Here is a 16,630-nt window from a genome sequence, read left to right on the forward strand (position 1 = left end):
CTTGCAGACATAATATTTTCCAGAAATCCAAGACTGGTGTATTCTAGTAAAATCAGCTGTCTGTCAGGTGCTTATGTTACATTTGTCAGTTATTCCATTTCCCTCCTCAATTCCCTCAGCTAAGAATGATGTGGAACAAGGTTAATTAAAAACAAATACAATACTACCAGAATTTGGATGGGCTAAAATTAGGAAAGTAAAAAGAAGAAATGTGATAGGAAAAAGTAGGAGCAATTAAGTTGAAGGTAGTTAAGCTGGAAATCACTATCCTGAGAGTAAGAAAGTGCCTGTTTTAGAGATTGAGATGTAACAACAAACTGATCTGTGAGTGAAGACAGAAGCAAATTCACCTTTAAGTGTAGCTCAACCCTTAGAGAAACGTCCTTCAAGACAGTTTTTCATGGTTGTTATGTTCTGGAACATGCTGCAAGAAAAATGCAACGTGTAACTCCTGTGAGAACACACACTCAGTGAGAAGTACTCCACTGACCACAGTGGAATTGGAGAAATGTACTTTCAGTCAGCATTCATGCTTATACTATATAATGTCAGTTTAAAAATGAATTTTGATTTGAATTTCTTAGTCTCAAAAGTTTAATGACTCTAGGAGGCTGTCAGTCATAGTGTGAGTGACTGTGTAAAAGCTGAGGAAAGGGCAGGGGGAATGAAGATATTTTAATAATTCTTAATATGCCTTAACAACCAAAAGCAATTAGACCCCAGCCTAATAAACAACAATTACAACAACAAAATGTTCCGATGTTAGGCTGTTTCTTGTTTCCATTAAGAAACCAATCCATTTCAATAGCTCAACAGAATCTAGTCTTCTCTATTTATCACAGTTTAACACAGACAGCACACTGGCAAATAAATATTGCTCAGATAATTATACAGTGGAGTTCACATTCAAAGGGTCCATAACCTTCACTTTTTTTTTCATAAGCAGAATTCTTTCCTCATTGAGTATTCTTTAATTAGTGGGTCCTCTGTAAAGACAATTGCTGCTACTTAGCTGTCTCCGTTAAGATATGTTTGTGTTTGTAAATTGTTCCCTTCTCACCCTCTTCCTTATTCAGAACACCTGGAAACTCTATTACAGTTTGCTATTTCTTTTTATTCCAAATAACATTCAACACCAACTTTTACACAAAGCCTTTAACCAGCTGGATTCCAGACTTCTATTTACCCTTTATTCATATTGAGACTCATCTCTTTGCACCCAGGTCTCATAGGAGAAGAGAAAACCCTCACTAGGCACAGAAACAAAATTTAAACATAGACTTAAATGTTCCCCTTTCTTTCTAGAATTGTGTCTCTATAGGTGGGAACAGGAGCATTTTAAAGAAAGTGTACTTACAAAAAAACTGAAACTCGGACAGTACGTACATGCTTCTGGTTGCTTGTGTGCACTCTATTCTATTGCTCCCAGCAGAATAGAATAAAGAGAAGAAAAGATGCTTTTAAAGAATCTTGATTCCTGTGGTATGTACAGAGTCCAATTATTATAGCAAGAAAGAAATCCCCTGCCTGCCATGTGTGGACCCTTCACAGCATTTCAATCTAAGACAAACATTCAGTCCTTTGTTCTGCTGTACAGGCCTGTGTATTCATCACTAATCCTAAGCACTTTATATAAAAGGCTTAGCTATAAATAGGTTTAGGCCTGAGCCATTGCTCATAAAGATACCACTTCTATGTGTTCTTCATTCTTGCTTGGAGCTTTATCATCACAGTCTGGGAGCTGCCACATTATTTAGAGCTGGTATACAATCTGATTTCTTCTCTACATTTTCCATGACTCCCAAGGCTCCAGGATACATTTTTCGATTTACATTTAAGGAGTTGCTGACTTCAAGGTTTCCAATATTTCTGCAGTATGTTTTCTATTAATAAATGTTAAATACTCCTAGCTGATATGATGCATGAGTGAATTTTGGCCTACCAACACATTGCATACCCTGACCCAGAGAAAGAGTCATAATCAGATATATTTTACTTGATTCAAGTTGTTCAAAACTGTAACCCATAGTTTTTCCTCTGACACTTGGTCCTGGAAATTCTTAATTACCTATTGTGCAATGAATTGCAGCAAAAGACTCAAACTCAGCAAAAGACTCAACTGGAATTTGAAGATTAATCATATCACAAGAACACTTGATTGGACATCATCTGAGAGTTGAAACAGCTACGTGTGGGATAATTAAGCCCTTCAACTCAGAGGAGTTTTGCTTATTTTGTAAGATATAAAGGATTTAAAAGATATAAAGATTTAAAGCAAAACAAGATGAATAACTAAACAATTTAGCTCTATTTGAGAAAAATTTCATACAAAGAGACCTGGAGTCTAGAGCTCTCTGTTCACTGGCATATGAGAGTCCATTCCTCTGCATTAGCCTATCGTATGTGCCTAGCTAACAGAAGAAGTGCAAACGTGCTCTAGCAGTAATTTTGTAAATATCAAAACAACAACAAACCTACCACAAAGCACAATGATTAAAAATTAAAAAAAAATAAAATAAAAAGAGAGATGGAAGGCAAGATCTTAGAGGTACTGCTAAGCAAGCAGCACATGAGTCAGGCGCATGAGTCAGGGAGTAGCTGGACAGAGGAAACCAGAAAATGACATGGTCATTTAGATGGTCAACTCAGACTGTGAGCCTGAGTGGCAGAGAGAGTCAGCCACACCAGTTTTGGTGGAGAAAGTTGGGGAAATGGGAAATAAGAAGCAAAAAGAGAAAAGCTCATTTCCCTGTCTCATTTTAGACAAGTCTAGTTTAAGAAAACAGGGGCACACAGAGGAAACATTTTAGAAGTCTTGAGAAGACATTTAGAGAGTAAAAAAATGTCATATCACTACTGACCTGAAACCAATCAGAACCAGTGACCTAGGGGTCACTGCTTTACACTTTGCGCTGCCAGCCCCTTGAGCTTTCATTTTCTGCTTTCTAGCAGTGCTCTGTTTTGACTTTGTATTTTAGATTTCTTATACTATTTTCTTAGGATTTGATCTTGTTTTATGTACAGTAACTTCTATTCCATTTTCCTAGTACTTGCAGTCTTTTGTAGCTTAATTTTAATCTCTGTTCATAGTTGCTCCCGTTGTTGACTGATTTCTTTCACCGCAAATAGCATTAAATGTTCATATGTCTTTTCAGTTTTTCATTTCTATTAGACAAAGCAGCTTAACTAAAAGAGCAAATATGCCTCTGCTCAAAGAAAATCCAGTGAATCATTCAGGAAATGCTATGAATGTCATTTATCTTCTGGAAGTATTTACACCAAATTAAATAGGGCTGATTTGTGAGCACCACCTCGAACCACATATCCTACCCTAATGACCGTTTCGTACATTAAAATTAAGAGATGCCTAGATGCCTACTTTCCTATTACATCTCTTTAATTTTAACCTCTCATTTTTATTTTTATGTATTTATTTTCAGAAATATTTCCCCTAAAACTAAGGCTACCTGAAGAAAACTTATCAGCAAGAGAATGGTTGCTTCCTATTATTCTATTGTTCCTATTTTTATTCATAGAATAAATTTACCAAAGTAGCTTATGCTTTCTGCCCTCTACTCAGAGGACTTCATCCATATTGGATATTATGAACTGCTGTGGATCCATGAAGTAGCTGATAGAACAAAAAATCTTTTTGACTTAAGTGCAGAACAGTATTGTAGTAGCAAAAATCCAAGGAAGTTCATTTCAGATCTGTATGGCACATATCATCAACTCAGACAGCAGCTGGCAGTTATATTAAGTTCCATATTGGCTGTATCATCGGTGGGTTACACACAGTCACAGGCATACCAAGTAAGTTTTGTGACGATTTTTTCAGCCATATAGCTTTTTCACTTTTTGTAACAAAGGTGTTTTTTATTTTTTTCAAAAGGAATGCTGTCAAGATGTTGTTTATGATAGTCACATCAGTGAAAAGAAATGCCCTTTACCTCTGTCTTTTCAGAATTAGGGAAGGGAGTTTGTCTTTTAGTCAATGAAGAACATCTGGTCTCACTTTGCAATGAATGTATTAAATCCATCTTTTTCCTTTCCTAGATGTATTCATTTGAAAAGGAGTGGACGTAAATCATTCTTGATGCCACAGAGCTCTAGCTGCATTCATTCTAGAAATCACAGAAAGTGTTTAGAAAAGTATTTTATAGGGATGTGCTATTACAGCGGTCATAGCCTTTTCAGCATCTGCAGTAACTCTTGGAAGTCAGGCTACAATCTAGGACAGTCAGCAGAAAACTGATCACAGGTGGGATCCTGATGGATAACACTCTATTGCCCTAGATTTTCATATTATTATATTATATATTTATATTTTTATGCCCCTAAATTTTCATATTATTCTCTATAGTAGGAATGAGATTTGGACCTGGAATATGTCTTTTGGTTATGTTATCTTTGCAATATATTTTTGTGTCTGAAGATATTATAAGCAAAGTAGGTTACAGAGCACTGACAACTTTCCTGATTGTCTTCATCTACTGTAGTGACTTTAGTTTTGCATTTTAAAAAAGAAAAAATAAGAAAGCAGAATCTAGGAAATGCATTTGTGAATGTTTATTTGTGTTTTTCAGTATTATGGGTTATTTTGTTCCTAAAGAAAATTATAAGAACAAAGGAACAATTATATGTGTCAATGAACATATAAGTAAGTATGCAGATATGTGTAATAGGTGGGTATTTTGTTCATAGAAGGTTATGTTTATTTCCAGTTTAATAAAATATTTACATGACGCATTTATAATTCATCTTCTACTGATAATATTTAATTAACTCCAAATAATGAATTGATTGTTTTCTGTGAGACTACGTCTCTGTATTTTGCAAACAGCACTAGTGCTCTTCATAAGTCCCAACATTAACTTGTGTTTTCCATTTTACGGCTGGAAAATTTGATGCAATTGCTGGAGCACCAGTCATAGCTCTTAAAAGCAAGGGACTAAGACTGTTACTTAAAACACAGCCAGGGTTCACTGTCCATATGTGTGCAGTTTTGTTTTGAGTTAAGTCATGTACTTGAGGGGAGTTGTGATGGGAAGGTGGGAGGAGGAACTGTTTCACCTACCTACTTACATTAAGGAGTTAAAGGGCTTCTTATAAGTAACCATATAGAAAGACACTGACAATATTCTTCAGTCTCTAAGAGCTTTAACTCAACCCATTACAATACTGTAAAAAAGATTTTGAAGGGCTTTCCGTTGAAAGTTGTTCAAAATGAATGGGAATGGTTACAAATATGCTGATATTTAGGGCAACTTTACAAAGGAATTGAAATCCATCCTTTTAAATTACACTCACTAGTTTCTGAATATAAGCCTTTGTTCTCTCTATCTGCACATATATGTGAGGTTCTCAGCATAAACCCAGACTGCAAGCAGCACTGCTTTGTAAGAGCTTCATGCTCCTAAATTGTTAAGTGCACTTTGAAAAACCCATTCTTACTCATCTGCACCCACAAAGTTGGAATATTTACGACTAGCTAGTGAGGTTTCTGCACAAAGATATAACTTCTGATGAAGTAAAAAAATACATAAAATAAAAATAAAAATAAAGGTCAGAAACAAAGAAGCAAATTTAGAAGGTGACTAGTTTGTCTTTTGTGTTGTGCTGTATTTTCTGAGGCTACTAATCCTTAAAACAAATGATGATTAGAATAGTTTGAAAGGCCATTCACCAACTTCTACACCTCTAAATGTTCCCTGAGTTGATCCCATCTCACAGGGATCAGCCCTGTATCAGCTCCGAACCTTGTCACAGCTTTCTTCCTTCTAATGGCAGGATGAAGGGAAGTGCAGACCCCTGGAAGTAACAAAGTTGGAAGGAGCAGAAATAGGTGCTGATACCACTCTTGGTAAACCATTTGTTTTTAAGTGTATACCTCAAAGTGGAAACAGGATTTTCTACTTCTGTGCAACTTCCAACCAAGAAATGAAGAGGTAAGTGATCTTTCATTTAATAGGATCAGTTTTGTTATTCTGGGACGGGGAGAGGAAGGTTGAATTTTTGTAGGATATTTGCAAGACCTGCCTTGATCAATGGGAAAAACAAAACAAAACAAAACAAACAAACAATAAAACTGTCAACTACTTATGGGAAGGATGGTGTTTCTGACTTCTTATTTTCTGAAGTTTCAAGAATATTTTTTATCTTCAGAGTTTATCTTGTCTTTATTTTGATGAGAAAAAACAGTTTTTTCACCAAGTCTTTAACACTCATGTCAGGATTTCCCCAAAATCCCCTTATTAAAGTTACCTCCAGGGGGAAAAAATATATATACATATATACAAGTGGAAATCTGAATCTTCCTGTGGATGTAAACTTGCTTATTGGTCATTTCCCACCAATGGTCTTGCTTCTGCCTGACAAGGATATTTCGAGTAATAAATGCAATCCCATCTTCTGTTTCCCTTTCTGTCATTCTGTCACATCATTATTTTTGCATTTTAAAGTGTGAACATGCCACAAAAGCATATTAGAATTGATAAGCAATGAATTTAGGCTGTTCTTAGAGTTTTCAAAAATTTTCTTCAAAAATGTTTCTGCATTTCCTCAAAACTATAGCAGACAAAAGGACTAAAATCACTGAAAACATAATTAATGATTTATAGGTTTTAATTTAAAAATGTATTAAAAACAGCCTAATTTTGCCTTGTTTTATTGTTCATTACCAGAAATATAAAGCTGTAAAGCAGGATGACATTTGCTAAGATTGATTCATTCACACATCTTTTCAATGTAATCTTAGTACTTAACACATCGTCCACTATAGCAATATTGCAGCATTTTCTACTCCCTATTGCTATGCTGTCCATGATATAAAAAAAGAAATAAAATTAAATTAAAAAAAAAATGGAAAGAGAGAGAGAGACAACAAATATCTTGCTTTATTTTGAAACCTCCAGTTTCAGGATGCCTCATTTTTTCTAAAAATTCCATATCTACATGATAACAATGACACAAGAATGATCATTTAGCCTGACATGGTGAATTATGTCCAAAATGTATACCTTCATCCTGTCTGCAGTATTGCTCTAATTTATTACAATGTTATACAGCAAGCTGAGACTTACCTTTCTGCAAGTTAGCAGTATTTATTTAGATTTAATCCACTACTTTTCTATCTTCAAGCCTTGAATGTGTCCTGAAAATTCCACATCCCTTTGAAAGCTGTCTACTTCCGCAGGAATTAAAAGAGGCACTGAAGCACATATATTCTGTTCTACCGAACTAAGCTATTCTTGGTTTTGGTCATTTTATAGGTGGCTGGAGGCTATGGAGAAAGCAGTTCATCCTGTCCATCAGGTAATGCTTTATTTATATGAAAAGCATAGCACAGTAGATTGTGGAGAAGAATGAGAGACCGTACATGTATTTGTGCAAGGCCAGGCACAGACTGGAAGCTGCACACATTTGTTCTGGGCTGCTGGAATATGAATCAGCTCCAATTTGAAAGCCGTGTACACACGATTGTGTCTCAGCAAATATGTTTTGCAGCCATATGGTGATAAGAATCGAAATGTTCCCTCTCCAGATATCAGCAGCTTTAAGCTAGTTCAGAAACATGACCTAAATGAGGGTAGTGAGAAGGGAGGGAGGAAGAGAATGAGCATTGGAGAGAAAACTTACTACCGCATGTGCTTCTTGAAGTAATATTATTTGGAATATATGAAAAGAAAGGCTCTATCTTCTTAGATATTCCCTGGAAGTGTGTCTTGATTGCAAGCTATCCTCTTTTTGAGGCTATCCCCTGTCATTTCAGCCAGAATATTGGGGGGAGGGGGGGGGGAACATTTATTTGATGAGATGAAGAGAGATTAGTTAACTTATAAATTTTTACTTATCTCTTTATCTCTTTATATAGCTATGCTCTCTGCTGGTCCCTGTGGCTGTGAGAAACATAGCCATATATGAATTTGAGCTGCTTAAGAGAGACCTTTCACAGTCCAGCATAACTTAGTACAAATAGGCCCAGACTGCCCCCAGACCGGGAGCTGCAAAGCCTGTTCAGGGGATTCCAGGTTGGGAAGCATAGAGTTGAAATGGCTTTAGCCTGCTCTTTCCTGGCCCCCTGATTCTTCTTTTTCCTCCTATAGACAGACCACCTTTATAAGAATGTGCTGTAGATCTGTAAAATCTTTTTTTTTTAAGGGTTTAGCTACGAAAGTAGCTTGTTTTTTGTTTGTTTGTTTTTTAGCAAAATGAAACTGAGGCTCAAACACAGAATAAGTATTAAAGTCTACCTTTTTGGTAGATAAAATAAAATCTTCTATAAAAATTTAAATAAAATAATAATGTACAAATGATAACCTGCATAAATACAGTGCAGAAAAAAAAATCTTTCTTCATTCTCTCAACTCAGGGCATAGGCGTGACCCCTTTTGAAGTATGTTTTAATAGGTTTCCAATCAATGAAAGGAAGCCTTTTTTCTTACTGTAATTTTTCTTCCACTAAAATAAAACCAAAGATATATATCTGAGCTTCATTTTCTAGATGAGATTATAAGTACAAAGCCAAACTTAAGTCTATTTTACCTGACAGTGTTGCTTAAAAGAATACAAAGGATCCAGATACTTAAAACCAGCACAAATAAATCAAATCATTTTAAAAGTCCACAATGTTCACAACCCAAAAGAAACAATATAGTCTCAGCCAAAAATGAGAAGGGCACATATACACAAACTAAAATGCATCAAAAGAGCCATTCTTCAGTGTAAAATGCAAAAATAACTTTTCAGATAAAAAGAACCACCTTTTTATATATTGAAACATCTCTCATGCTTTGTTTGCTACCACGTCTTACTTCTGATCACTTTATATTTTTTAGGTTTTTTTAGCAAACAATATCCTTTTCTGAAAAAAATGTTTGATTTAATATTTTGCTTTCATTGCCGAAGTTCTGCTTTTAATGAACACTCTGTATCAAACTAATTCCTTCCTTCAATATGGATTTTTCGTTCAGTTGAATAAACAGTGTATTTTTTTTCTTTTTTTTTAGCTATGTTGTTTTTACTGACTTTTTAGTATAGCTAGTATATTACGGTAGGACCCACAACACAACATCGTAATCTTCTCTTAATGAATTTACAAGTATTTTATGCATATGTCTATTATTAGTAAAGTCATCTTATGCACTTCACTGCAATAGGTCCAAGCATGTTCCCTGTTCATAACAAAGTATATAGCTGTCTATATTTTGTCAGGTCTCTTTCCATCATTGGCTTGTGGAGACAGAGAGGAAGAAGGCTAGAAAGACATAAAGAAAGAGAAAATGAAAAAAAAAGAAAAGAAAAGAAAAAAAAGAGAGAGAGAGAGAAAGAAAGAGAGAAAGGGAGAAAAGGAGAAAAGGAAGGAAGGAAGGAAGGAAGGAAGGAAGGAAGGAAGGAAGGAAGGAAGGAAGGAAGGAAGGAAGGAAGGAAGGAAGGAAGGAAGGAAGAAAAAGAAAGAAAGAGAGAAAGAGAAAGAGAGAAAGAAAGAAAGAAATGACAGAGAAAAGAGAAAGAAAAGAAAGAAAGAAAAAGAGAGAGAGAGAGAAAGAGAGAAAGAGAAAGAGAGAGAGAAAGAGAGAGAAAGAGAGAAAGAGAGAGAGAAAGAAAGAAAAAGAAAAAGAAAAAGAAAAAGAAAAAGAAAAAGAAAAAGAAAAAGAAAAAGAAAAAGAAAAAGAAAAAGAAAAAGAAAAAGAAAAGAAAAAGAAAAAGAAAAAGAAAAAGAAAAAGAAAAAGAAAAAGAAAAAGAAAAAGAAAAAGAAAAAGAAAAAGAAAAAGAAAAAGAAAGAAAAAGAAAAAGAAAAAGAAAAAGAAAAAGAAAAAGAAAAAGAAAAAGAAAAAGAAAAAGAAAAAGAAAAAGAAAAAGAAAAAGAAAAAGAAAAAGAAAAAGAAAAAGAAAAAGAAAAAGAAAAAGAAAAAGAAAAAGAAAAAGAAAAAGAAAGAGAAAGAAAAAGAAAAAGAAAAAGAAAAAGAAAAAGAAAAAGAAAAAGAAAAAGAAAAAGAAAAAGAAAAAGAAAAAGAAAAAGAAAAAGAAAAAGAAAAAGAAAAGAAAGAAAAAGAAAAAGAAAAAGAAAAAGAAAAAGAAAAAGAAAAAGAAAAAGAAAAAGAAAAAGAAAGAAAGAAAGAAAGAAAGAAAGAAAGAAAGAAAGAAAGAAAGAAAGAAAGAAAGAAAGAAAGAAAGAGAAAAAAAAGAAAGGAGGAGAAGAGAGTGAGAGTGAGAGTGAGAGTGAGAGTGAGAGTGAGAGTGAGAGTGAGAGTGAGAGTGAGAGTGAGAGTGAGAGTGAGAGTGAGAGTGAGAGTGAGAGTGAGAGTGAAAGTGAGAGTGAGAGTGAAGGAAGGAAGATAAATGCAAAAGAAAACCTCTGTGGAAACATTCAGGTTGCTATTGATATTGCACACATTTTCCCCCTAAATTTCAAATGACAATGGTACTGGTTGATGCATAATTTTAAATATCTGTTGCAGACAAGCAAAAAAGCATAGGATTTGCTGGAGAGACTGAGTTCCTAGCACCTTTCAGATTTAAAGCAGCAGAAGAAATATTGCAAGCGCACATTAGGCAACTTGTTCTTATTAAGCAACAGACTATTTTTTTCCTGACTCTTTTTCTCGATTCGTATAAATAACCTATATAATGGCTGTATTTTATGGGTGGGTTTTTTTTCACCCCAGAAATGACAATGAGATCATATTAGTAATGGAGAAGACCCTGCTACCAAGAAAGGGCTGGGAAGACCATCTGTAAGCACTTAGTTTGTGGTAATGCTGCCATCCAAGTCTGAGTGCTGTATTCTGGCCTCAGACACCACCACACTTCCTCTGTAATGCAGAGGTTAGGAGGTGTACTTTATCTTGCCAGATTACATAAAATAAAGACTGCTGAAGTCAATCAAAAAATTTCTAAATGCAGATTTGAAATATGCCTGTTTCTACTGGCAAAATCTATACTGAAAAAAAAGAATAGATACAGAAAATGAAAGTAATTATTTTAACAGGGGAGAAGAAGTGAATCACTATATGACATCAAATATAGGCTTTTCAATTACATATTCAGAGTTGACTTCACAAATTGTTTTCACAACTAAAGCTTATTTCCTAAAAGGGGACCAGAGACAGTATCTTTTCATACTAGCAGGCCTTCCTTAATTTCTTACCACAACTGTTAATTTCATGCTTTCTTTACAGAACCACGTGTGGGTAGATGTCACACTGCATAACACTGCACTGCCACCCTTGGCCATCAAAAACCCGGAGTGCCTGGGGCTCCTCCACCAACTGGACAGAAGCAAAGATGTCTGGATTCAGCACTACTGCATTCTGAAGGATGGCTGCTTGTACTTCTATGCCACTCTCCGCTCCACACCCGCCCAAGGTAGGGGTGACCCTGAGAGATTTCAAATAATCCTGAAAGCAGAGGTGTTTCATTGCAGTTTTCCAAACAGAACTTTGACCATTATTGAAAGTTTCCTATCAGCAAACTAACACTGTTTTATGAAGACGAGCATAGGAAAACTAAACTCAACCTCTTTTCAATAAAAGAGTCTCCTCATTACCCCCCATCTTTTCTTTTTGTCCAAAGGTCTGAAGTTTTCTTTCTGGAACAGAGCTGACCAAGATCTGTGTACATTTCCTCAGGAGAACGTATCAGCAACAGAAGTCGCCCTCCCAAAACGCTTCACAGTGGCTTGACTCCATCTCACTAATGGCAGTCTGCCAAAAGCTGACTGCTGAGTGTTAAGATGACATCCTCAGAGGAAGGGACATTGTAACCTGTGGTTGTTTTTTCTGCCATTACCAGGCTTTCACACAGCCTTGGCAAAGGCAGTCCTCCCAGTGACAGGCAGAACTTCCCTCCTGCAGCAGAGGTCGGTGCTGCAGGGTTTGGCATGTCTCTTTGCAGCTAAGCTGAAAAGCCATGGAGCTGTCTAGCAGTTCTCAGAGGAGGAGGGTGTCTGGCCACTCCATGAAAGCAGCAACATGACGAGGTTACCAGGCATCAGTCCCAAGCAGCCCTGAAGCTGATTTTCAGGCAGCTGAGTTTCAGGCACTCAAGAGAGCCTGCAGGCACAACCCTGTGAAAATTCATTGAAATTAAAAAAAAAAAAAAAAAAAAAGGAAAAAAGCTTTCCAAGGCAGAAGGGTATTAGGACCTGTAAATGCACTCTCCCTGTCCTAAGGAAGCTGGCAGACATAGAATCAGAAAGGAAATGCTGTTGTACTTTTGCTTACTAGACAGCTAAAGGGTTTTTTCTTGGGGTTTATGCTATTCTCCAAACAATAAGGCTTTCCACTTTATATCACTTACATAGCACCTTTCATCTGCAAAAGGCCACACATGTGAAAGGACCAGTAATTTCTACAGGACACTGATGGTATGCCAAGAGTTAAGCAATGAATTAGTGGAAAGGCAAAAATTAAGGATTATGTATTTATGACATCCAAGCCTATGCTCCTACTGCTAAATTTGTCATTTTGGTTTTTAAATATTCTACCACTTACAATTTCTTCTGTACAGTAGTGTTTTCTCTCTTGTTATTGCCAGTCTTGTTTTTTTCTAATTTCACTACAGATTCTCACTCCTCCATATCATTTTCAATGCTGTAGCATTAATTTGTTGCTCTTGTGGTTAAATGTGAGAACTGAAAAAAAAAAATACTGACCATCAGCTCCATAGGTCTTTTGGCTATTCACCATATATGTACAAAGGGAATATATGCACCATTGTTGTCAAGTGACATCTGAAAAACAAAATAGCAGCTAAAATGAAAATGTGTCAAATTCTGTGTAATGCCTTTCCTTCACAGCTGGCTGGCATGGCCTATAATGGCACTCCAGCTACTTATGTTAAATAAGGAGAACCAGTGCTGACTCCAGGATTCTTTTAAACTTTGAAATTTATATCCCTTTAGTTTTTAAAGAAAGAGAAAAGCACATCAAAAGCTAGAAGAAATATTTTGCCACTTCAGATTCAAAGACAAGCTAAATAAAACTATACTGCTGATTGTATGTTGGACAAAGTGGATGACTGCAAGTTGGGAAGATTGTACTAAATACAGTCACTGTGCTGGAACTACACATACAAACAAAATTATACTATACTGACAGTATATAGACATCACTCTATGATGCTAATGCTGCTTCTATCTATGTCTTTAGCTCATATTTCACTGATTTTAATGAACTAAAATATAAACCATTTTAATTTCAGTGTGTGTAAAATGTCTAAAGTACCTGACAGATAAAACAAAATTTTCAAGTTTAACTTGAATCAGTTGCTATAATTGACCAACTAAAATCAAACCTCTGAATCTTGGATGTTCATACAGTTCTGAGGACAAGAGTTTAGCATAGAAGAAACTCACTGCAGCACAAATGTAGCTATTCTCAAAATTCACATCCGTAATCCTTTTCAGTCTTAACTTTTAGTATGGCATAACTTCAGTATATCTTTTAGTATGTCCATACTTCAGATCAGGTCAGTTTCTCACTAAACCAACATCCTTTTTTTGTAGTCATATTCATACTTGCTGATTTTAGGGACATGAATGGACTTTTATGGCTTTATATTCCCATTATCTCTCAAGTTGGCACTGGCAAAACAGCATGAGCTGGAGCAAGTTTTCATAATGTGACAGAACTGTTTCTTAAGTTCCAGTAACTAGACAGATACATTTGTGCCAAAATATCTGGGAGCAGGAGTATTAACCAAGAGAAAATTCAGTTTGTAACAACAAAAAGGTTTATCGCCTGAACACCGCTTTTCATCCAAAGAAGCGTAGACCTTTCCTGAAGCAGACCAGGGGCAGAGCTGAAAACTGAGCTTACTGAACTCCCATTAAATTCTACACCAAGCAGCTGAGGGAAAATAATAATAATAAAATTAAAATATATATATATGTATATGTGCGTTAAAAAAAGGGGTTCTGATTTTGAACAGGAACTTGGTCAGGAGATCTTGTAGAAAGATCAAGCATGGAGCTCCACAGTATTTACAGATCAATTTTCAGAATAAAACCAAATGGTCATATTTTTCATATTTTACTTGTAAATTCTGCATAATTCCATGGAAACACCCAACACAGTTCTTCTGAAAATTAATTTTTCAAGAATCATCAGTATGCGTATAATGGGCAGCAGTTTTATTAATGGTATGTTCAATATACATGATGTATATTATTTTTTTCTGAGCAGGTGGCCTCTACCTCCAGGGATATATTGTGAGTGAACAGTCTCTAGGCTCCAAAAGATCTGTAATTGAACTCAAACCTCCATCTGAAGAGTTTAAAACTTTCTACTTATGTGCAGAGAACGTTAACGAAAACAAAAGGTAAACCAAGCTTTTTTTTTTTTTTTTTTTTTATTTTTTGACAGACTGCAGGAAAGTGGGAACACTGTAGCTTGGGAAGATCTGTTGACAACTTTTAATTCTGTTTTCACTTGTTCCCTCAGATTTCCCTTTAATTCTAGCTTTAGTCACACTGCAGTACAACATGCTGGCACGTGTGAGTCATCAATTCTGTTACTGTCAATGCTGAAACTACAGAAGAGCTGGATTGCAGAGGTTCAGAAAGAAGTCTGAATAAGGTGCCTTTCACAATGTGGGGGTGATTACACTAAACTGAAAAGCTATGGCACCTTCTCATTAGAGAAGCTCAAACTAATGGAATGTATATCCTCCTCATTCTCAAGGATGATTTACTTCCAACAATGATCATTAGAATTAAAATTGAAAATTGGCCTATGAAATCATGTTCTGAAGGTGAATCCTGTCATCACAATCCAGCCAAATTCTACAGCTGTCAGTGGGAGTTCTGCTTGTGTAAAGCCTTCTAATTACAGGATTGGATTTTAATTTAATGAACAGAGGACAAAGCTATTCAGTATGCTGGAAACTGGTGTTCAGATGCACTGCTGTTATAGTCAACTCCTTTGTCTGCTGCTTCTCTACAATCAATATGCACAGTAATGTCTGCACAAACACAATTTATAAAGACGTGTTTCACAGGATATAAAAGTGCATGCATAACACTGATCACAGACAGTTGGTCTTTCCTTTCTTCCAGGTGGATTACAGCTTTGAAAGCATCTATTAATAAATGGTTACCCCTACACCAGGCAATCCAAGATTTCATGAACAGACCACTGGAGGAGACAAGGATGTGAGAAGGAAGCTCATTTTCCCCCTCAATTTCTGTTTTCCATTAAAAACTTCGTGTTATGTCTTTTGACCCATCTCAAAAGATGTTCTAGCAGCAGATAATCTTTAGCATTGTTATACATTCATATCTTTTGCAAGCTTTAGTAAATAAAATTAAAGCAATATTGCCTTCTTTGTGGCTATCTTTATTTTATGCTTCTTTTCAGTTTTAGGGTTCATAGGCCACGCATAACACTACTTTGGCTTTGAAGCCATAAAGTGACGTTGAATTTATCTGATGCAACCAAAAGAGAAAGCACTATATTTCAATTATTTCATATTACCTGTCTTATATCTGCATCACTTTTTATTTGCAAATGCACCCTTTGCAAAGATTTTTGCTTTTTCCATTCCAAAGCTTCATATGTGGGTTTGCCTTTAGGTTTATAGATGGTGTGAGGCCCAAGGTTGGAATAGGACAGGCTGACTGAGTTGCTAAAAAGTACATACCATTACTGTATGCCTGGAGGAATGGAATAAATTTTTATGATATGGATGAATACCTTTGTTCTTGTGCATTCTATATTAACATAAATTTTAATTTAAAAGTGGTTTGGATTTGGCCATCTGGCAGCACAGCACTGCAAATTTATGGAGAGAAATCAAGAATCAAAGACACTGTTTCCTCTAGAATTATCAGAAGGAAACAGCACCATAAATCTTACAAGGATATCAGAATTAGACATATGTGGTCATTGCAGCTGGTCATATACACTGTGTGCTACATTATTTTCTAACATTAAAATAATTCTTCCCATGAAAAAATCTGTGTGTTTTTTCCAAGCTTTCTAAAATACTAACTCAAATAAAATAGTAAAAGGTTAGTTCCATTTATTTATTGAAACTATGTACAAACTAAATATCTCATCCTAAGAAATTTACAATTTAGTGCTGCAGCAAAGTACAGAAAAGAAAAAAGTATATACGCAATACAGACAAAATAATAATAACACTAATTAATAATAATAATAATAGCAACAACAACAAGAACAATACCAGTTCATGAGATTTTATTACAAAGGCTTATATTTGGTTTTCTTGTGACAGTCCTTAGACCCTGAGATCACCAGAACACACCAAACCTTGAACACAGCAGTACTTCAGCTACTTGGTAGCCCTTGTTGTCATTCTGTGAAATACCAATTGCCATGCTATAAAAAGCAAAAAAGTGAGTGATGCTCCCTCACCTACCACAAGTGTATTTTTTCAGGCCTCTTCACGTTTAAGCCAATCTGAAGGAGACCTCAGAGCTTTAGATGCTTTAGATGCTTAAAGGTGCCACTTTAAAGAAAACACTTACACAGTCAATACGATTTGCTACAGTGATTTGAGTGAATTTAAAAAAAAAAAAAAAAAGTAGTATAAAAATTTTTCTGAAAACAGACACCCAACCCTAAATAGATTTGTGCTCTTAGATAAAATGTATAACTGTATTTG

At 35.5% G+C, this 16,630-nt stretch overlaps 1 protein-coding gene across 2 annotated transcripts in view; it reads left to right on the plus strand.

The window, feature by feature from the left end:
* LOC308185084 (uncharacterized protein) overlaps positions 1–16,007 on the plus strand; it is a 51,607-nt gene extending 35,600 nt beyond the window's left edge. For both annotated transcript variants that reach the window (XM_080572756.1, XM_080572755.1), the window contains 5 exons: positions 5,791–5,948; positions 7,272–7,314; positions 11,182–11,368; positions 14,188–14,323; positions 15,060–16,007. In XM_080572756.1, the coding sequence (XP_080428882.1) occupies positions 5,791–5,948; positions 7,272–7,314; positions 11,182–11,368; positions 14,188–14,323; positions 15,060–15,159 (624 nt within the window). In that variant the 3' untranslated portion in view covers positions 15,160–16,007. The remainder of the gene's footprint in view (positions 1–5,790; positions 5,949–7,271; positions 7,315–11,181; positions 11,369–14,187; positions 14,324–15,059) is intronic.
* The last annotated feature ends 623 nt before the right edge of the window (positions 16,008–16,630 follow it).

Source organism: Anser brachyrhynchus (assembly GCF_964034855.1).
Source record: "Anser brachyrhynchus genome assembly, chromosome: Z".
NCBI lineage: Eukaryota > Metazoa > Chordata > Aves > Anseriformes > Anatidae > Anser > Anser brachyrhynchus.